The sequence below is a fragment of the Rana temporaria genome, chromosome 1 (assembly GCF_905171775.1).
Source record: "Rana temporaria chromosome 1, aRanTem1.1, whole genome shotgun sequence".
NCBI lineage: Eukaryota > Metazoa > Chordata > Amphibia > Anura > Ranidae > Rana > Rana temporaria.
In genome coordinates this window covers 83,707,783-83,730,892 of record NC_053489.1, presented here as the reverse complement: position 1 = coordinate 83,730,892, position 23,110 = coordinate 83,707,783, and the positions used below count along the sequence as shown (strand labels likewise).

The 23,110-nt window shown below is 44.7% G+C and overlaps 1 protein-coding gene across 1 annotated transcript in view; it reads right to left on the bottom strand.

Annotated features, from left to right (window-relative positions):
- The window catches only part of NDUFAF2 (NADH:ubiquinone oxidoreductase complex assembly factor 2), a 162,509-nt gene extending 145,962 nt beyond the window's left edge, over positions 1–16,547 (bottom strand). The window contains exon 1 of the mRNA XM_040339715.1: positions 16,372–16,547. Within this exon, the coding sequence (XP_040195649.1) occupies positions 16,372–16,486 (115 nt within the window). The 5' untranslated portion in view covers positions 16,487–16,547. The remainder of the gene's footprint in view (positions 1–16,371) is intronic.
- Positions 16,548–23,110: the final 6,563 nt, after the last annotated feature.

The window sequence follows — 23,110 nt, the reverse complement described above, 5'->3', positions numbered from 1 at the left end:
CCATCTATTAGTCCCATTTACCATCATCATTGAAAGTGAAAGGAAGAGAAAAATCCCAAAATGTTGGGTTGTCCCCAGCAAAGTTATAGGGGGGGGGGTAATACGGCCTTTGGGGACACTAGTTCTGGTGGCCTGGGGGTCACCAAAGAATTCCCATAATTTGCAAAGATTTCCTCTTAACTTCCTGCCCCATAGCCAAACAGGAAGTAAGAGAAATCTCAGCAATGGAATAGAGATGTTGAAAAAAAAAACTGACAAGAGTAATAAACTTCCTTTGCTCTATCCAAAAATGGAAACAAAAACGTGGCTATAAATTCTACTTTAAAGCGGTGGTCCCACGAAAAAAAATATATATGAAAAGCCAGCAGCTACAAATACTGCAGCTGCCGACTGTTAATAAATGGACACTTGCCTGTCCAGAGCGCCTGAGATGTGAGCAGCAGAAGACAAGCTCTCTGCTGCCACCGCTGCCATCCTTGTGAGGCAATCAGGAAGTGAAGCCTTGTGGCTTCACTGCTCGGTTCCCTACTGCGCATGCGCGAGTAGCGAGTCGCCTTCCCAATGGTCCCCGCTGTCTCCTGCGACCAGTGTGTTTCCCAGAAGGCAGTGTGGGGGGGGGGGGGGGTTGGGAAGTGGAGTGACTCCCATGGGAGTCTCTCCCTGGAAGTGGGTGCAAATACCTGCCAAATGTGATACCAGAGGGGAGGAGGGATCCGAAAAGCGGAAGTTCCATTTTTGGTTGGAAGTCCGCTGTAAGCAGGCCAAACACCATGCAAATTTATTTCCTGCAACCACTGAAATGCACAGACAGTGCTGACGGAGAAACTGTCTGCTCCCGGCAGGGGGGGAGCCATCCCCGGTGGGAGAAGACAATGATCATCGCTAGCGGCAACAGCAGCCGCTAACACAAAAGAATCCATCAGGCTGGTTGTACCCCACATTTGTTTGATTGAACAGTCAAGTCGGTACATACAGACTTCTTTTAACGGTTCGATTCTCGACTGGTTCCTGCTGAACCAGCCAAAATTCGAGCCGTGTATGGCCAGTCTTACGCAGAATCAGCCAACAGCGGACATCACAGAGCCGTTCCAGGATCCACCCAAATGCCTGATTGGCTCCTGAGAGCCCGAGCCAGCTGCCCCCTGCACAGGCTGGTGCTCCAGCGAGCTCTATAGGGGCAGAACAGCAAGTGGTACCAACAGTCACCGCTATCTTCTCAGAGTGGATCGAGAACTGAGCAATCAGCGGTCATGCTCAGTTCTCTGGCTTAGAGCTAGCGGGAAGACAGGTGCAGCATCAGACCAATGCTGTAGTATGGAGGTATGTGTGTTTTTATATTTATACACTTCACCTTTAAGAGCTCGTTCATACCATATCTATTGAGCTGTGTTGACCTACAGAGATCACTTCAGGCTCAATGCAAGGGCACATAGAAAGCAAATTAATAGAAAATTGTCAGCCAAACAGTGCCTGGCATGGGCAGCTGTCAAGAGTTCAGTAACCGCAGAGAGAGATTTGTCCATCCACGCCGTTTGCCTTTGGATGGCAAGTCTGCGAAGCCCGCAAGCTGAACAACAGAAACAATGGGAATATGGCCAGCTTTAGGCTGGGTTCTTATATGTGCGGCCATGGTTTCCAGCATTAGATTTAGGTGACTTTATGTTCACCGGGTCAGGTGTGATTCAGGTCCGAATTTGTGCCTGAACTGGACCCAAAAACGTGCAGGACCCTTTTGTTTGGAAAGCGCACCGCAAAGTGGTGAAAACCGCATCCAATTCACACATATGTGAACCAAGCCTTACACTACCACTAACAGAAAGGAAAATCTCAAAAAAAAAAAAAAGCCTAATGGCAATTTTATTTTATAAATCACGTTGTGTTGGTGTGTGTGGAGGGGGAAGTTAGAACTATCTGGGCTCTTTCACACTTGAAGCATCCCTTGCCACCCCTATAAAAAAGGAGATCTTAAAGCGAGATCTGACAGGGGATCGAACGGTTTCCATTGTGTTCAAACCAAAAAAAAAAAAACAACACTGTGGTTACTTTGAGTAAAAAATTTAGGTAAACTGGCCCTTAAAGCAAAGCAGGTGATGGACAACAGAATACAAGCATATCCAGTGCACTCTATAAAAGAAGCCTGAGAACTTAGCACAAAACAACGGGTAATATACTAATGACTCAATCAGTCAATCACAAGCCGATCTCAGCCTGACAGCTGTCCAATGTCACTGTCAGCTTGGCAGAAATAGGATTATTCTGTGCTCCAGGCTGCTAGTTAAGAACCCCAACAAAATGTGCCTGTCAGATTGGAAAGTGCCGTTTGAAGACACAAGGTCTTTCCCAGATTTCACAGACCTGCATGCAGGCTCCAGCTGGTAAAAGCTTGAATAGGGACGGTCACTAAGTAGCCATTCTGGCATCAGAGAGACACCTCGGGCAAGTAAAATCAGGAAAGACGTGTCGGGACTAAAGACCAAGTCTATTCAATAGATCTTTACTATGCGGTTTAGAAAATCCAGCGGCAGATTTAGCTGCCCTTTCATAGGACCTCAAGGCAAAAATGGGGTCCACAGTCACAGTTAAACATCCTTTCTCAAATATGTGCAAGCAAGGCTCTATTGGGCTTACAGACAGGAAGTAATGAAAGAAAGCGAAAGCACGCTGTTCTGAATTTTCACGCATTTAAATTCAGATCTACTCAGTTTAATCTCTTTTCACCCACAATGTACAGTAACGTTACCCTGCACAATGGCCCACCAATGCTTGCTGTCAGACCGAACTGTCATCCAAAGGGGTCCAATTCCCACTAACGATCAGCAATCATAGGAAGGCCAAGCTTCACTCACAAAATCAGCCTGCAGGTGCCATTGCAGCCTGAATATGATGGTGAACCTCTGTTTAGTACTGTAGTTGACAGATACAAATTACAGGAAAAAATAAAATAAAAAAATGTGACTTACCTGTAAAATCCATATCTTGGGGCACAGTACAGGACGCGCAGGTAGAATATTCCTATACCATGGGTTATAGGCATGCACCTTCAAGTAATTGCACACATTGGCAAATTACTTAAGGACATGTCCCCTGGGCACCTCCCCTATAATATTATCCTACTCAGTAAGTCCTCAGTTTTGTAGCAAGCAATGGAGAGTAAACCAAGATTTATTTTACAGGCAAGTCAAAATTCCTCTGATGATCGTACAGTACAAAACACAGGCAGAATATTCATATATCATGGGACGTCCCCAAGCAACAAACAGGACTGTGCCCACAGGCCCAACAAGGGTCAAAAAACCTAACCTCAGGGAGGTGCTGTGAGAAAACCCTGCAGCAGATTAGACATCCACCTGGGAAAACTTTGCAGAAGTATGAACAGAAGTCCCGTTTGCAGTTTGTGAGAAGCAATGTGGGGGACAGAGCAAACATGTGGACGACGGTGCTCTGTTCAGACGAGACCAAAATGGAACTCTTTGGCCTAAAAGCAAAACGCTACGTGTGGCATACAACTAACACTGCACATCACCCTGAACACACCATCCCCACCGTGAAACATGGTGGTGGCAGCAACATGTTGTGGGGATGCTTTTTTCCAGCAGGGACAGGAAAGCTGGTCAGAGTTTATGGGAAGATGTATTGAGCCAAATTAAGCCACTGTGTATAATAAAAGAAAGAAAATAGCAAAAAATAGAAACTACAACAGTGGCGGAACTACCAGGGTTGCAAAAGGTCTCACTTAGTACCGGGCCCTGCCATTTTGTCTCGGAGGGGAGAGCCCTGGCTGAGTGTTAGGGGGGCCCCTTCATGGTTTCTTGCACCAGGTCTCGAAGGTTCTAGTTACACCTCTGGGAATGGCAGATGTGATAGTGTAAGCGCGGTCGCCGATTGCTTTTGACGTTGGAACGCATTCGGCAATAGCGCTCTGACGTCACTTCCCGACACGCGTGCATTCCAGCGTGGAACGCGGAAGCGCAGCGTGGAATCAGCGCTATTCCAGGCACCTGTTTTCTCCCTATATATTTACTGCACTCTTGCAGTATGGCGTTCTATTACTGTCGGCCGTAGCCAGACCACTCTACCATCAAACTACTGGCAATATTATCGCCTCTACTGTAAACCATCGTAGCCTGGATCCACGCTACCATCAAGCTACTGCTTATTTCTACCAAGTATCCTCTACCTGGATCCATGCTGCCATCTTTACTCCAGTTGCTGTGGGGACACCCCAAGATATCCACCACCAGGAGATCCTCCATTACCTAATCCTATTGCCGCCACAATACTCTGCTATTGCTGAAGAACTCTCATGCTCTGCAAACGGATATCCTTACCAAGTTACATTTATAGCTCTAGAATTACCCTGTTCGCATATTGCATTTACTAAGTACTGTATTTGAATCTGGCTCAAGTTTAAACTACCGCTTTGCTTGGCATTACTTATTGTGGATTCATATAACAGTTGTGGCATATCTTAAAAAGGGACATACACTCTTAAACCAATTTAAACTACAGTTGCCTCTCTCAAGTATATGCTATCTGCATACAGTATTCTCATATGCTACGTGCTTGACATTTGTTATTTATAGTATATGGCCTCCTAGCCTGAAATACGGAACATGTTAGCTATACCGTTTTAAAGCTGAGGGTTGTAGGTATGTAGTAATATCTCCTCCCTTAGTAGCTCAATGCATTCCTATATGTGAGAGATATGATGTAGTGAACCCCCAAACTCTTTCTCTGATTAAAGTGATGCCTGGGGTCCAGTACTGAAAATCACATTACATAGAGAAGTGCATTGAAATTTTTTCCCTAACCGCAGTTGTAGTTCACTCTCGTTCACCGTAGTTTTTGACAGGTAGCAACCAAAAAGGCTACTTTGCATGAGATATAATCTAGGAGGAAATTTTTGATGGGTTCAAAGGCTGGTCTCTGAATTGAGACCAGGGGATTATCAATTCATCTGAGGCTACAGCTAGGGGATCCCTGGCTTGACAACAAACAGGCAGTTTGTTGTTGAATCTGAATGCCAGATGTTCATATCTGGATTCCCTCTATTTTGGGCATATCAGATTGATGAAATCAGGTTGTAGGGCCGATTCTTCTGGATTCAGGCAATGGTGGCTGAGATAACCCACTTTGCAGTTGTCCACGCCTGTGGACCACAGAGATCACTGGACAAAAGATTATCTGATTTGCTTCCTTCAAGGCAGCCAGACACCTGGTGCCCCCTTGATGGTTAAAGTAGTAAACCACTGTAGCATTATCTGACTGCACCTTGATTAGGTGTCCCTTCAGAAGGGGAGTCAAATGCTGCAGGGCTAGCATACCTCTCCAATGAATGCCAAGAATTTGAAGGGAAAGCTTGGCTTCTCTCGATGGCAATGTTCCTTGGATTGGATCACTTCTCCCCAGCCTGAGCACTTCCCCGCAGTTATGGCTGGGGTGGTGATACACCATGATAGGTAGTGCCTTGCTTGGCTGGACAGGTACAATTGCAAATGGCGAGAAGAACGCCTGCTTGTTCCAGGCCGACAATTTTTTTTGTTGGAGAGTTCTTAAATAGAATTTGGTGACTGGTACTGCTTCGAAGGAGGCTACTATGAGGCCTATAATTCTCATGGGAGAATCTCATTGTGGGATCTTGGATCTCAAGCAATACCCGTCATTTCGCAAATAATTTTATTTTCTGGTGGAAAGACTTTTAGGATGTGTCGAGGACCAGAACACCTGTATTCCAAATGAAAGGGAAGGCTGAAAAACAGATTTGTTAAACTGGTTGCCCAGCTGAAGGTCTGGAGCATCTGAATTGTCTTGTGGACAGATTGTAACAGCAAGGGCCGTTTGAAGATATTAGGGGGCCCCAAGCAAAAAAAAATAAAAAATTACTTTTCTAGTTGAGAAGCTGGGGGGGGGGGTTGTTTTTGTCGGCTTACCTCTATCCTGGTGTCTGCACAGGGGCCCCAGCAGGGAGGGCCCTTGTCGCATCGCTGCGTCCCTCTATCCTGGTGTCCGCACAGGGGCCCCAGCAGGGAGGGCCCTTGCCACATCGCTGCGTCCTCTTGCAGTCCGGTCGGCCGTGTACCATAACCGCGCCGTACAGGGCATTCAGTTTGATGTTCCCGGGGCCGGACTGAAAGGAAGTGAACACACAGTGTGTGCACTTCCTGTCAGTCCGGCCCGGGAACAGGGACCCGATTCTCCTGTACCGTGCGGTTATGGTACACGGCCGACCGGACTGCAGGAGGAAGCAGCGGTGCGGCAAGGGCCCTCCCTGCTGGGGCCCCTTGGCTAGCTCGGGGCCCCTGGCCAGCTCGGGGGCCCCAGACAATTGCTTGGTTTGCCTGTCGGGTTCCGAAGGGCCTGGTAACAGCCGACCCTTGGCTGAATACATTAAAAACAAAACCCCATTTTTTTTTTTACAGAAATTATCAGAGATACAGGGTGACACAGTCTTATCTGTCCACAAAGCTGGACTGTAAATCAAGTCCAGGCTTCACCCATCACATGGACCCCCGAAGTGGTCTTCAGTGACTGGGCTCCAAAGTGATGGACCACAACCCTATACAGCACCCTGCAGTTAACTCAAAACATTACACCAGTTACCAAGGTGAATGTCCATGCTAGATTCAGTGCCCAGAGCAACAAAATAGGCCGTCTTTACCTTAGTGCAGTCCTCCTTCACTAACCTCATCCTTCGATTTTGCTTTTAAATGTCCTTATTTCTTCTGAGAAATCCTCACTTTCTGTTCTTCTGTCTGTAACTCCACACAGTAATGTGAGGCTTTCTCCCTGGTGTGGAGTGTCGTGCTCGCCCCTCCCCTGGAATACAGGAGAGTCAGGATGCTCTCTACATGGCAGATAGAGAAAGGACCTGTGTGTTAGTGGGCGTCCTGACTCTCCTGTATTGCAGGGGAGGGGTCGAGCACGACACTCCCCACCAGGTAGAAAGCCTCGCATTACTGTGTGGAGTGACAGACAGAAGAACAGGAAGTGAGGATTTCTCAGAAGAAAAAAGGTCATTTAAAAGAAAAATCGAAGGATGAGGTAAGTGAAGGAGGACTGCACTAAGGTAACAAAAGCTATTTATGAAAAAATAAATAAAAAAATTGTACCTTTTCAACCCCTTTAAATTTAAACAGCAATCACACCACACATGTGCGGTATCTCTGTGAACATTTCAGCGAGAGCAATACTTGTAGTGCCAAACCTCCTGTGCAACGCTAAACTTGTAACGGCTTTTAAAGCTTCACCTATGGAGATTTTTAGATACCATAGTTTGTCACCACAGGTGTAGGTAATTTTAAAGGGTGACATATTTGGTATCTATTCACTCAGCAGAACATCATCTTTTACTGAACATTGGATTTGTGTGCACTGAAATTCAATAAATGTAAATTATTTCCTGAAAATTTGCTTTTGCAGATGCGCAAGTTTTGTACAACATATAAAAATTGCAACCACCGCTTTTTTTTTTCTCCAGGGCCTCTGCTTAATAAATTATATATATATATATATATTTTTTTTTTTTTTTTTTATTGTGAGGGGTTAGCTCGGTAGCGGGGTGTGTGACCCCTTGGATGGATGGGTTCACCACACACTGAATTTCTACAGACTGGCAGTCGAAGACGGTTGAAAACAAAGTTTCTGGTTTATTTTTCCATCTTGCTGGAAAACAATTGCAAGCATCCAAACAGCATAAACAAAATCAAACATAAAATAAATCCTAGCCACTCTGGGCGTATAACTTCCACACAGGAACCTATCTATGAAGTCTAACACAGCCTACTGCTGGGTAGACAGTGCTGGTCATACAGCACACAACAATAGTCTTTTGATTTTTATCACACAGAAAAATAAATCCTCTTCTCACCTTTACACAAGGCTTTCTGGCACTGCTCTCCTACTCACACAGACTCAGGATGTTGCAGCCAATTAGTGGTAATCTTTTGGACTACTTATAGAGGCCTTTAATTGCCTCACTCTGAACAGCTGGAGTCTTCCAACTGCCCTTAGCCTTCCTGGCTATTTCTGCAGCCGACGCCCAATAATGATTGGTGTATTGTCTAAAGAAGGCAGAAATGTATGTTCCGTCTGTGACAACACCCACAGATTTACCTGACTTCCTGTCACACACTATATATATATATATATATATATATATATATATATATATATATATATATATATATATATAATATATATGTGTGTGTGTGTGACAGTATTCAAGGTTAGATGCACGATAATAGGTACCTCGCATTCCTTCCAATTCTAAGGGACTGAACCGGAACCCGGCCCGGCTTTTCTAGCCTCTGTGGCAGGCTGGGTTCTGGTCCACTGGAGTCCAGTCAGCTGGACTTTAAAGATTCAGCAAGAGAACACAGCAAGGCTCTGGTTTGGAGACTCATGAGGGAACCTGAGTGAGAGGAGCTCTGCTTTAGTGGATTAAAAAGAAAAGGTTTGCTTTACCGCATGTTTTGTGGGTGGCGGGGCACACCCCCGCACTGTATAGAGAGAAGACTATTTGTTTAGTTTAGAGTCGGTTCACACAGGGGCAACACGACTTCTAGCCTGACTTTGGGAGGCAACTTGGACACGACTTGAGTATGAATCATCAGGCAACTTACAAGGCAACTTCAAGTCGCCTCCAGGACAGTACAAGGCAACTTCAAGTCGCCTCCAGGACAGGAGGCTTTCCAGTGGCCAATCAAACAATCAGCTCTGTGGGAGGGAGGGGTTTGCCTGAGAAATGTATGTTATCTTCCTGTATTGCTGCTTCAGTTAAGACAGTGATCCAACTTCTGAGGCGACTTCCATTGAAATCAATGGGTACAAGTTGCCTAGAAGTCGGATTGAAGTAGTACAGGAACCTTTTCTGAAGTCGGAGCGACTTCAGTAGTGTACATTAAGAAGGCTCCCATTCACTTCCATTCATCGGCTCTGACGGTTTTGTTTATTTTTACCTGCAAACCTCCTGTAAATAAAGCCGGCATCTGCCAGATTTTAAACCACTTCAGACCCGCGCTATTGACAAAAGACATCAACAGCTCTCAAGTGCCGGGTGGACGTCTTTTTAAAAGCACTGGGTGGCGCGCAGCGGGTAAACACTGTCCAGGCGCATCGCTAAAGAGCCGATGCGTGTACCTGGCGGCCGCGATGTCCGCCGGGTACACGCGATCGGCGGTGACACAGAAGGTGACAGCAGGGACGTGGAGCTCTGTGTGTAAACACAGCTCCACGTGCTGTCAGAGGAGAGGAGACCGATCTGTGTCCCTTGTACATAGGGACACAGCATCGGTTACCTCCCCCAGTCAGCCCCCTCCCCCCACACAGTTAGAACACACCCAGGGAATACATTTAACCCCTTGCTCACCCCCTAGTGTTAACCCCTTCCCTGCCAGTCACATTTATACAGTAATTAGTGCATTTTTATAGCACTGATCGCTGTATAAATGTGAAAGGTCCCACATTTGTGTCAAAAGTGTCCGATATGTCCGCCGCAATATCGCAGTCCCAATAAAAAAAAAAAAAATAATAAAAAGAATCGCAGATCGCCGCCATTACTAGCAAAAAAAAAAAATAATAATAAAAAAAAAATCATAATTCTGTCCCATATTTTGTAGGCGCTATAACTTTTGCGCAAATCAGTCGCTTATTGCGATTTTTTTTTACAAAAATACGTAGAAAAATACGTATCGGCCTTAACTGAGAAAAAAAACTTAAAAAAAAAAAAAATTGGATATTTATTATAGCAACAAGTAAAAAATATATATATATATATTTTTTAAATTGTCGCTCTTTTTTTGTTTATAGCGCAAAAAATAAAAACCGCAAAGGTGATCAAATACCACCAAAATAAAGCTCTATTTGTGGGGAAAAAAAGGACGTCAATTTTGTTTGGGAGCCACGGCGCACGACCGCGCAAATGTTAGTTAAAGCGACGCAGTGCCGGAAGCTGAAATTTCGCCTGGGCACAAAGGGGGTTTATGTGCCCAGTAAGCAAGTGGCTAAAGAAAGTGCCTGTTTGCTGACCTTCATTCAGAAAAGGTGATCCCCACGAGCTAATTACCCACACACTGTTTATGGGTTCTAAGGCTGCATTCACATCTAGGCGGACGAAACCGTGGCGACAAAACGCCGGTATTGTCTGCCTAGATGTGCCCCAAGATGACCCCCTCTATGGAGATGATTCCCATCTCCTAGCCGAACGCTCGAAGACGCCTGAAAAAAAGGTCCGGGACCTTTTTTCACGCGGCAGGCGTTCGGCGTGGAGATGTGAACCATCTCCATAGAGGGACATCTGTTTTCAGCCCTCTGGCGGCAGCGGCGTAGCGCTACAGGCGTAAAAACGCCTAGGTGTGAATGCAGTCTAAGTCATTTTCCAACAAAAAATTGTTTACATGTATGTGAGAAATGTCAGAATTGGCCTGAGGATTATATGGGTAAGGGTGGTTGCTATAGAGTAGTTGTGTCTATGCCACAACCCAACTTTGTTTTTGATTGTCGAATGGATTGAGAACCACCAAGACCAAACTATATTAGTAAGTTGTCATACTTACATATTTATCCCTAGAAAATGTCCTTTTAGAGTTTATTATTCATTTTAAAAATCACTATGCTACAAACCCCTATGTCTTCTGTGAAGTACAAAAAAAAAAAAAACAGACAAACAAATTCCAATCAAGGTAAGTAGGTACTTGGCATTACAAAGCACACCCAAGATATCAAGCAGTAGCCATAAGGCCAGTTCCCACTTCCTGCACAGTATCATGTATGTAAATTTTACTTTAAGAAACCGACAGACCAAAAAAAAATTCGCGATACCGCGCTTTGTTCGAACCACTGCGCCGACATATACCGAGCGCAGTACACTTGGGTATAGTTGGGCAGGCTCGGCTCCTCTCGCGGTCACGTCGTGTGCGTCCTGTACATCGTTTACGCGAGAGGAGCCGAGCCCGCCCGACTATACCCGAGTGTACTCCGCTCAGAATATGTCGGCGCAGTGGTTCGAACACAGCGCAGGAAGCAGGGATGGCCGCAGAAGGACGCCGGACCGGACAAGGTCGCCGATAGACGCGCTGGACGACGGGCAGGACACGATGGATGACGGGCAAGACACCGACGAGGGGCATCCAAACTGTAAGTATTTTTTTTTTTTGCAGGAATCTTCCTTCAAGTTCGGGGGTGCACGCTATATGCCGGGGCGCGTTATAGCCCGATAAAAACGGTATATATATATATATATCAGTTTCCGGACAGCTGTTAAAAAAAAAAGGTATGTTGGATTTATTAAGACAAATGATGAATGTAACATGTGTTTCTGCTCGCTACAAGCATCTTTTGGCCCCTTACCAGGTCACCACTGTGCCTCAGTTATTTTAATGCAAAAGCCTCCGTTAATGGGGCTGCTGTTACTTTAAATTGAAGGTATGCATTAAAAAGAAATTATAATCTGTTCCCTTCAGAAAGTAAGTTGGTGAAGGTTTTCTCAGGACCCCTTTGGAGCTCACAGGGACAACAGCTGGGTTAATTTTACAAAACATGCAGCCTCTCCATCAGAGAATGAATACCCCAATGAGAATTTATCATTTATCATTTAATTAATGAATAGGCTGAGATTGCCAATCCAGACCCTACCCCCCCTCCCGTAATGAACACTACATCAATGATCTAAAATAAGTAATGCAGTCATGCAAGCATAATCCAATATATGGTATTAAAAGAATGAGTCGACAACACAAACGAGCTTCAGATATTTTTCAGCCAATGCTGCCCTCCAGTGGCGGTATTACAGAATACATCACATTCTCCCCAGTCATTCCCGTCATTAGGTGGCAAGATCAGACTGCATGTTATTCTAGCAAAAGGAGTGCAATGAAGGGGAAGTAATACACAGATTATATATTAATGATCTTTACAATACCATGATAGTTACATAAGCATACAAACTCATAACCTGCAAGTATGAGGATTAAATAGAAACTACATTTTTATAGGAGAATCCCTGCAATGTACAGAGATCACCCAGAGGGGAATGTTTTTTTTTTTCTCAACAAAAGAGAAGTTGCTCTTTAACCATTTCCGGACCTCCCACCCGCAATATACTACGAACGGGCTGCCTGTACTGGTACATCGCTGTCTTCTTCCGAGTATAGGGCACAAACACATGCGCATCAAACCCCCCCACCCCGTTGTGATTGTACACAGCGGGAGTCTGGCAGCAAGTCCAGGCCAATGATTCATGGCTGGGACCTGCTGATCATCTGTGTACAATCACAGCCCAGAGCCCTGTCTTGACAATCCACATAAAGCTCTGTACAGAGGGAACAATCTCTCTGTTTCTCATCCCTGCAAAGTAGGGATGAGAAACAAATAGATCTATTAGTAAACTCAGCACATAACCCCATTATGTTACACATTACTCAGCACTAACGATTATTTTCATAATCGATTAGTTGGCCGATTATTGTTTTGAATAATCGGCTCATAACCGAAAAAAGTATGGTGTATAATTTAGTTAATATGTAAAGTTTAAAGCAATTTATTCTTAAATATCTCTATGCAGTGGTAAATATAAATAACCAACTATATGGTTAGGGAGCAAAATCTCTAATCCACTCAATAACAGACATTAGAGATATACTGTATATACTATTTAGAAATGGAAAACCTCTTGGTGAAAGGAATTTTCAGACAGTGTATGTGGTTTTCGTTCAGAAATTACATTCATTTTAAAACTTAATGTTAAAAGCGAGTGAAAATTTCAAACAACATTCAAAGATTTTTCATATTAATATAATATTAACAGTAGCGATTATTTTCTCTTTTTGTACTATAAAAGGGCTAATTTTTGTTTTTTTAACCCCATTATGTTACTGCCCGATTAATTGATTATGAAAATAGTAACCGATTATGAATGTAATCGATTAGTTATCGATTAGTTGTTTCAGCCCTAGTACAGGGACACACATGTGGCCGGATGGGAAAGTAAAAATAAGAAGTCAACCACTTGCCTACCAGGCACTTTCACCCCCTTCCTGCCCAGGCCAATTTTCAGCACTGTCACACTTTGAATGCCAATAGAGCTTTCTTTTATTTTTTTTATTTTTTACTAAAAGAAAAAAGACGAAAACATTTAACCACTTAACCCCCGGACCATATTGCTGCCCAAAGACCAGAGCACTTTTTGCGATTCGGGACTGCGCCGCTTTAACTGACAATTGCGCGGTCGTGCGACGTGGCTCCCAAACAAAATTGGCGTCCTTTTTTTCCCACAAATAGAGCTTTCTTTTGGTGGTATTTGATTACCTCTGCGGTTTTTATTTTTTGCGCTATAAACAAAAATAGAGCGCCAATTTTGAAAAAAATGAATATTTTTTACTTTTTGCTGTAATAAATATCCCCCAAAAATATATAAAAAAAAAACTTTTTTTTCCTCAGTTTAGGCCGATACGTATTCTACTACATATTTTTCGTAAAATAAAAATAAAAAATAAAAATCGCAATAAGCGTTTATTGATTGGTTTGCGCAAAAGTTATAGCGTTTACAAAATAGGGGGTATTTTTATGGCATTTTTATTAATATATTTTTTTACTAGTAATGGCGACGATCAGTGATTTTTTTTCGGTACTGCGACATTATGGCGGACACTTCGGACACTTTTGACACATTTTTGGGACCATTGGCATTTTTATAGCGATCAGTGCTATACAAATGCATTGGATTACTATAAAAATGCCACTGGCAGTGAAGGGGTTAACACTAGAGGGCACACGCGCCCCCTAGACGGGCTCTCGCCCAGGAGAGCCGACCTGCCGCCGTATAATGACGGTGCGCGGTCGGCTAGTAGTTATAAAAAAAAAAAATCTTAGTTTCTGTTATAACATTTTCAAAATAAGTGATGTGCGCTGATGGGGCTGCACTGAGGTGCTACTGGGCACTGACAGGCATTGTAGGGGTTGCACTAATAATCCTCCACTGTTACCTCCTCCCATGTTCGCCTCCAGGACTTCTCCAGAGACTCTCCCATCCTCTGGAACTCCCTGCCCCAGTGTGTCCAGTCAGCCCCTACCCTGACCGCTTTTAGGGTGAACCCTAAAAACTCATTCAGGAAGCCTACCGCGTCTCCACCTAAGAACTGTACCCGAGCCCCCCCCCCCCCCTGCAGCTATTACATTTTGTACCACTTCCCCCTCCATGAGATTGTAAGCTCCTATTCCTTCTGTATTGTAATTGTACTGTCCCCCCCCCCCTCTACATTGTAAAGCACTGTGCAAACTGCTGATATTTAAATCTTGAATAATAATAATAATCAGGACCCAGATTATCAGTATATATGTCCTCTGTGTGGATTTTCTGATTGCACTCGCTGTCAGTGAGAGGAGAGGAGTGCCGATAACCAGCAAATACAGTTTACACTGTGATTGGACACAGCTGTCCACATTAGAGGTCGACCGATACATCGGCCGATATTTGGCCTTTTTTTAAGAAATCAGCATCATCCGATTATTATGTAAATTAGGCGGATTAACCCTGACCGCACCGTGCCTGTTCCTCTTCCCCCAACACTATTGGCAGAGCAGCGCGACGCTTGACAGAGCCGCTGAGTGTGTAAAACCGACACATGCAAAAAAATTCCACATGCAAAGCGCACTGAAAGAGCCGCTCCATTCACTCCAATGTGAAATCCCGAGGGCTTTTACACTGGAGCGCTGCGCTGGCAGGGTGTCAGAAAAAGTCCTGCCAGCAGCTTCTTTGCAGCACATTAGGAGCAGTGAATACACCACTCATAAAACGCCTCACAAAACCCGCCGACAAAGTGCCGCTATAACGGCGCTTTTAACCCTTTTCGGCTGCTAGCAGGGGTTAAAAGCGCCCCGATAGCGGCTGAAAAGCGCCGCTAAAAATAGTGGCGTTTTACCACCGATGCCCGGGCGCTGTGAGTGTGAAAGCACTCTAACTGAATGCAGAGAGAGACCACCTGTCAGTGTTGATGTCAGGGGTGGGCGGGACCCAACAGCTATCAAACACCAGCCAATGGGATGGGATCTGGGCAGGCTGCTACATGTATGTGGCCCCCCTTTCTTAAGCAGCCCAATCATTTGCTGGTGTTTGATAGCTGCGGAGTCCCGCCCACCCCCCAACATCACCGCTGAATTTTGACAGCTGGTCTCTCTCTGCATTCAGTTACATATGTCAGTTTCACACACAGTTACACTATATCTGCTCAGTGTGAAACCTGCCAGTGCCAATCAGTACCACCTGCCAGTGCCAATCAGTGCCACCTGTCAGTGTTTCCAATCAGTGCCGCCTAATATCAGTGCCAGACAATGCCACCGCTTCCAATCAGTGTACTGTACTGACTACATCAAGTGTGTGGTAGAGTGACAGGAGCAGCAGGGGGGAGTGGAGTGGGTGAGTTTATGAGATGAAGGGGGGAAAAAAATAAAAAATAATCGGCAGCATATATCAGCCGCCCCGATTTCTAAATATCGCATCGGTCGACCTCTAGTCCACATATTAAAGAGCCACTGTGATTGGCTCTTTACCCCGATCACAGATCTGTGCCGACTTTCTGTGCAGGAAGTGTGATCACGGGAGCACGTCCATAGACACCCTCCTGGCAATGTGAGCTTGTGATGCAGCCGTCTCTCAACTATAGCGCAGGCAGAAAATTGTTAATTTGTGTTATTTAGTACCCCACCCCCCTTCCACCAACTGCACTCCTTATCCACGGTAGCCAAGGGAAGTGGTGCCCATTCCAAGAACATCACAGACAGCTAAAAATCATACCACTGGCGCCAAACTCAACCCATGCAAGTAAAAGGGGCCATGCCACAATCAAGTGTAATGCACTCACTGCTGCAGCCTTTTAAGGGTTTAACCTGTACAAATCAATGACAGGCTGGCACTAAACCAGTCATATTTAATCACATAAGGAGCAAGTATGTGCAATAAGAGCTTGTTTATCCTTGCTTTGGTCTCCGAAGAGTGATCCACAGTGGGATCGCTCTTCAGAGAGCATCTGACAGGCAGTGAGAAGGCATTGTATCGCCTCCCCCGCACCGCCTTTAATCCCTTGATCACTGCCTTAGCTATTGCTCACAGTTGCACTCACTGCTGGTCTGCATGGTATACAAGCTCTGACCTAACAGGAAGTGCCTGGGCACAGTCCTTCATGGCAGGATCACCAGCTATGGGGTCATGAAAACTGCAAAGTGTGAATTCGATTTCTGAACTTCAATCATCAAGTTCTATAAAAATTCAGTGATTGGGATTTCATGTAGTGTCCATAGGGATCAGCCAGCACTGTCTATTCAGCATGGTCCAAATACCCCCACACACACAGCACACTGCCCCCTGCTGGGCTCTGTTACCTGTCCAGGACTTTTGCTGAGGGATGTAATAGTATTTATTTCCATACTGGTCTGTCCCCATGTGCTGCCTGACTCTCCCCAGTGTCCTCTGCAGCAAGGTACGCAGCCTGTCCATGGTCAGCCCGTGTAATCACACAAAGTCCGGGCTGTGCTCGTCTAAACAAGCTGATTGGCTCTGCTTAACACAAGACCTGCCCCTTCACGGCTGTTGTTCCGACTCAGAGCACAAGCTACTAACACCAAGACTGTCTGCAGCGGCAGCCATGTTTCCGTAGCTCAAACCACACACAGCAAATCACAGCAAAGATGGATGCTCCTGTGGGGACAGAGTGTGTGTGTGCTATTATTTTTACAGCTCTAAATGTATTGTAGAGTAACATATTTGATGTTATGCTGGAAAAATGTAATTTTGTATAATCTATGGTTGTTTTTAGGTATTTTGTAGTTCAGTATACACTAATAAGGACACATTTGTATTCAGATTTATGGTGATTTAAAAGCAGAGTTCCGTTGAAAAAAAAAATAAAAAATTAGGACACTTGCCTGTCCAGGGCGCCAGCGCAGTGTTGCCAACCGTCCATATTTTTACGGACAGTTCGTAAAAACGGGCACTTTTTTCCCCCGTTGGTAAATGTCCGTGGTTGCGGGAATGTGCCAGTAAAAATAGGCGAGATCGGTTTGGCTTGGAAATGCACATGGAGATAGGAGCATACCTCCCAACTTTCTGAGATGGGAATGAGGGACACCTATCAGCAAAAGTATGCAGGCATAGGACACACCCCCTCGCCACGCCCCCTTAAAGGAGAATTGTACAAAAAAATAAGATTGGTTAAACCCACAAGTGCTTTTTTTACCACTACTATTCCTTTATATTGGCTTTTGGAATTTACAAATGCAGAAATTTAGAAATCAGATGAAAGTTTAGTGCTGGGAAACACTTTTTGATAGATAAAAAGTGCATTTTATATACATCTGTATAGATCAGACCAAAATTAGGGACATTGCTCCAAATCAGGGACAGTCCCTCGAAATCAGGGACAGTTGGGAGGTATGTAGGAGGTAGGGGGAGATTGAAGGCAGGAGGTGTTGGTGGCACCGCAGAGGGGGATGGTGGCACAGCAGAGGGTGGGGGATGGAGACAGGGGTTGTTGGTGGCACCGCAGAGGGGGATGGAGACAGGGGAGGATGGAGGCAGGGGGTGATTGGAGGCAGGGGGCCTGGGGGAGATTGGAGGCACCACTGAGGGGGGTGGAGGCAGGGGGTGTTGGAGGCAGGGGGTGATGTGACTAAATAATTTGCCCTGATTATATCGAAAATAACAAAAATATGTTTTTTTTACCTTAAATCACATTGCTATTTGCCTAGCGTACTTGTTTGTATCCTAAATACTGAAATTTGCAACTAAAAATGTATTTTAGTAACTTTTCTGAAATGCCAGTAAAAACGTGGCTGCGCCAGTAAATTTCGGGTGTCGTGCCAGTAAATTTCAATCTGGTAGGTTGGCAACACTGCGCCAGCGATGTCCTCACCCAATCTGTCCCTCGGCTGCCGGGTGCTGGCACCGTCATCTTTGTTAAGGTAATCAGGTAGCAGCTTCACAGCCTGGTTCCCTACTGCGCATCCTCACTGGTCCCTGCTGTCTTCTGGGACTTGTGTGTCTCCCAGAAGACGGTGGTGGGGACAGAGGAGAGGCCAGACATGGCGTAAATCATCGCAGAATCTATCTCCAGAAGTGGGAGCAAATACACAAGATCATTTTCTTTCTGCTATAAAACATACACAATACATTTTTTATTTCATTTTTTAAATCAAATTTCTTTATCAATTTCGAATTTCTTCATCAATTTAGGCCAATATGTATTCTGCCACATATTTTTGGTAAAAAAATCCCAATAAGTGTATATTGATTGGTTTGCGCAAAAGGTATCACGGGGATAGATTTATGGCACTTTAATTTATTTATTTGCTTTTTTACTAGTAACGGCTGGGATCAGTGATTTTTAGTGGGACTGAGACATTGCGGCGGACAGCTAACTGACACTTTTGACACTTTTTTGTGAACCAGTGTCATTATTACAGTGATCAGTGCTAAAAATATCCACTGTTACTGTAGTAATGACACTGCCAGGGAAGGGGTTAACACCAGGGGCGATCAAAGGGTTAAGTGTGTCCCTAGGGGATGCTTTCTAATTGCTTGGGGGATGGACTCACTAGATAAACACAGTGATCTGTGTTCCTGATTAGCAGGAAGACAAGATCACTGTGTTCATCTCTGACAGAGATTAGCGATTAGCCTTGTTTACATCGACAGACTGGCATTCTATCTCTCTGGGGAGCGATCGCAGGTGGCCAGCAGACCTGCTGATTGGCTCTCCCTCTGACTATTGCACGAAAGGACGTACAGGTATATGTACTGCGGTCGGATGGCATGTGGTTAAAAAGATTGTACAGGTAAATTTAAACAAAAAGAAAAACAACAAACTTTCTCTTTTCGGGACCCCTGTCTGCGCTCCTGGCCATTTCTCACCAGGGCACATGTGGGTGCTCGCTCCTGAGCCTCGCTGCTGCCTCTATTGACACAGACAGCTGGACTTGGCCCCACTCCCGCTCCCTTGTCACTGGCTTTGATTGACAGCACTGGGAACCAGTGCCCCAGCAAAGCCAGTGTGACTCGGATGTGAGGGGAGAGAAGAGCTGCAGACATGCACAGACCTGGATTGAATGAGGACTCGGGTAAGTAAAAGGGGGCTGAGGGGGTATGCTGACACCTAAAAAAAAAAAAAATTACCTTAATGCAAGAAATGTATAAAGGGTAAAAATGTTTAGGTTTTACAACCACTTTAAAAGAGGATATGCCCCGACCCCTTGTTTTTTTTTATTCCCCCCTCCCCACCCATCCACCAATGTCACGCTGAGATCCTGTCATGCCCAGACACAGCCCCGTCCCACGCTGCCATGTTCTTTCTGAAGTCATCAAGAGGCCCGCTGACTCTTCCTGGTTTAGAGGGCGGGCTTCCTGATGATGCACCAATAGGCCGGCCCCCTCCTCCTTTTATTTTGTTTGGGCTCAAATCGCACCACATAAGTATTGGTTCTTGGTCTCGGCGAGTACTTGACCAAAAGTATCGGTACCCGTACTTGGTATTGGTGCAATTCTAAGTGTATTTTAAACTCAAACCAAAATAATACAATACTGTATATTGCAACTCACCAGTCCTTAGGTGTGGTGGCTGCTTTAGTCTGGAAAATGATATCTAATAAGCCTCTAGATCCAGTAACCATGCAAGCCATGTCTCCTATTCTTCTAAAGTTGAAGAGTATAATCCGTTTAGCCTAGGTTCACATTGGAGAGATTTGTCATGCGATTTGAGAGATCAAATCGCATGACAAGTCGCAGCCTATTGGCAACAATGGCACTGTTTCAATCGGAGCTACACCGATTTTGCAGCACCACACCAATTTGCAAAAGTATTTCCTGCACTATTTTTGCCGATTTCAGGTGCGACTTCAATAGACATCAGTGCATGAAGCCACACCGATGTCTATCAAGCACCTAAAATCGCGCTGACCTTTGCTACTTTAAGTGAAGTAGCGCGATTTGAAAGTAGCATCAATGTGAACCAGGGCAGCAACAAATATTTGAAATTCTGTATAGACAGCCTTGCGATTAATACACCTCTGCCACACTGTGCAACCAGACAAACAACATTTCTAATCTCAACTTTGCAGGTTCCTGGGTCATCTGTATGTTCATTGGACAAATATTCAGCAGGATGAGCATGCTAATTCACTGTCCTGGGAGAAGGCTGGAGGTGAAAAGGTGACATGGGAAGCTGCAAGTCCTTAACTTGGTAACAGGGGTGTCACCTTTCAAACTGTGCAAATTGGCATAGGTGTTGAATCACAATACTAACTGCACAGAATTTGGCAGGTAAAAGTGTGTATTTTAACTATGTATGTGTAGCACCCTCCTAGGTAGGTGCTAGAAGAGAGTATTGTTTATTTATTTTTTCGTGCAACAACAAAATGTATGTCCTTTTTTTTCCCCACAAATAGAGCTTTCTTTTCGTGGCATTTGATTACCATACCATATCAGTGCCGCCTCATTGTGCTGCCTTATCAGTGCCCATCAAGCCGCCTTATCAGTGCCCATCGGTGAAGGAGAAAACGTACTTATTTACAAAATTTTATAACAGAAGCAAAAGAAAACCTTTTTTTTTTTTCAAAATTTTCGGTCTTTTTTTATTTGCTTAGCAAAGAATAAAAACCGCAGATGTGATCAAATACCACCAAAATAAAGCTCTAATTGTGGGAACAAAATGATAAAAATTCTGTTTGGGTACAGTGTAGCATGACCGCGCAATTGTCATTTAAACAGCGACTGAAAGCGATCTGAAAATTGGCTTTGGCAGGAAGTAAGTGCCTGGTATTGAAGTGTTTAAAGCGGGGGTTCACCCTTAGAGGGCACTTTTCCCCCTTAGATTCCTGCTCGTTTTTACTAGGGGAATCGGCTATTTATTTTAAAATATGTGCAGTACTTACCCGTTTACGAGATGCATCCTCTCCGTCGCTTCCGGGTATGGGCTTCGGGAATGGGCGTTCCTTCTTGATTGACAGGCTTCCGAGAGGCTTCCGACGGTCGCATCCATCGCGTCACGATTTTCCGAAAGAAGCCGAACGTCGGTGCGCAGGCGCAGTATAGAGCCGCACCGACGTTCGGCTTCTTTCGGCTACGAGTGACGCGATGGATGCGACCGTCGGAAGCCTCTCGGAAGGCTGTCAATCAAGAAGGAACGCCTGCTCCCGAAGACCCATACCCGGAAGCGACGGAAGAAGATGCAGCTCGAAAACGGGTAAGTACGGATCATATTTTAAAATAAATAGCCGATTCCCCTAGTAAAAACGAGCAGGAAGCTAAGGGGAGAAAATTTTTTTTTTTACAAATGGGTGAACTCCCGCTTTAAGGTTTCCTACCGCTGCATTATATGATCTTAGGATAACATATACAGTATGTATTATCAGTTTGCTCTATGAAATGTCCACCAGGTGGTGCTCTTATCCAGAAATTAAATGACAAAGCAGAGCACTATGGCAGGCATACCTCTATCAACAGAAATGTTGTGTTCAGCGCTGGGCATCTGTCCCCAACCACCCACAGGCAATAACTCCATATGTGTCTTCCATCAGTCTGTCCTTCATTTGTAGTCTTCCTAGATGCAGCTGCTCGCATACACCTGTCATTCCAGCCACAAGAATCTGCTGATCCTTGCCACAGGATTCCTCTGATTGCACCTAATTGCCTGTTTCTATGTAGCCATACTGAGTTAATAAGTATATATTTTTATAAACGTAAATCTTTGCTTTGCCTTTATAGGACACTACAGTCCATTTAACATGGTTTCCTATGGAACACGTTCTGTAGTGCAAAAAGCACTAAAAATGCATCCATATTAATGAGGCCTTAGGCTGCATCTTGCTGGTTATTGGTGCTGTGCACACTCCTCTGCGATTATTAGCATACAGTCTCTCAGCCCAATCCCCTCCCAGTAACTTCACAAAGGAATGTCCATGCAAATATTAAGGTTTCTGCTCTTTACTGATGTGCTTCAAGATGGCAGTGACAAATATCACATCACACAGACATACTATCCAAGATCACTTGGCATACATGGATCGAAATTCTTGCTGAACCGACTGAATTTCAATCCAATTGACCAATTTTCACTGCTCGATCAGCGCTGCTGGCTATACACTGCAGCGCTGATCAATGATGGCGGGGAAGTCTATTGCTGTAAGGAAACACAGAGACAGTAGGAAGGAACCAGCAACTGGCAGGTTGAAAGAAAAAAAATGACTAATGCATGGGCAGCATTATTGGGGTAAGGTTTAACCACTTAAGAGCCGGACCAAAATGCAGGTAAAGGACCAGGCCCCTTTTTGCGATTCGGCACTGCGTCACATTGCGCGGTCGTGCGACGTGGCTCCCAAACAAAATTGGCGTTCTTTTTCTCCCACAAATAGAGCTTTCTTTTGGTGGTATTTGATCACCTCTGCGGTTTTTAGTTTTTGCGCTATAAACAAAAATAGAGTGACAATTTTGAAAAAAATTCAATATTTTTAACTTGTTGCTATAATAATAATCCCCCAAAAATATATTAAAAAACTATTTTTTTCCTCGCTTTAGGCCGATATGTATTCTTCTACCTATTTTTGGTGAAAAAAATTGCAATAGGCGTTTATCGATTTGGTTTGCGCAAAATTTCTAGCGTTTACAAAATAGGGGATAGTTTTATTGCATTTTTATAATTTTTTTTTTTTTTTTTTTTTACTACTATGGCAGCGATCAGCGATTTTTTTATTTTATTTATTTATTTTTTGTGACTGCGACATTATGACGGACACATCGGACAATTTTGACACATTTTTGGGAATGCATTGTTTACTGTGAAAATGACAATTGTATTTTGGGCGTTAACCACTAGGGGGCGCTGAAGGGGTTAAGTGTGACCTCATCTGTGTTTCTAACTGTAGGGGGGTGTGGCTGCAGGTCTGACATCATTGATTGTGTGTCCCTATATTAGGGAACACACGATCGATGACGGCGCCACAGTGAAGAACGGGGAAGCTGTGTTTACACACAGCTCTCCCCGTTCTTCACCTCCGGGGACCCAACGCGGGACTCCAGCGGCGATCGGGTCCGCGAGTCCCGTGGCCGCGGAGCTTCGGACCGGGTCGCGGG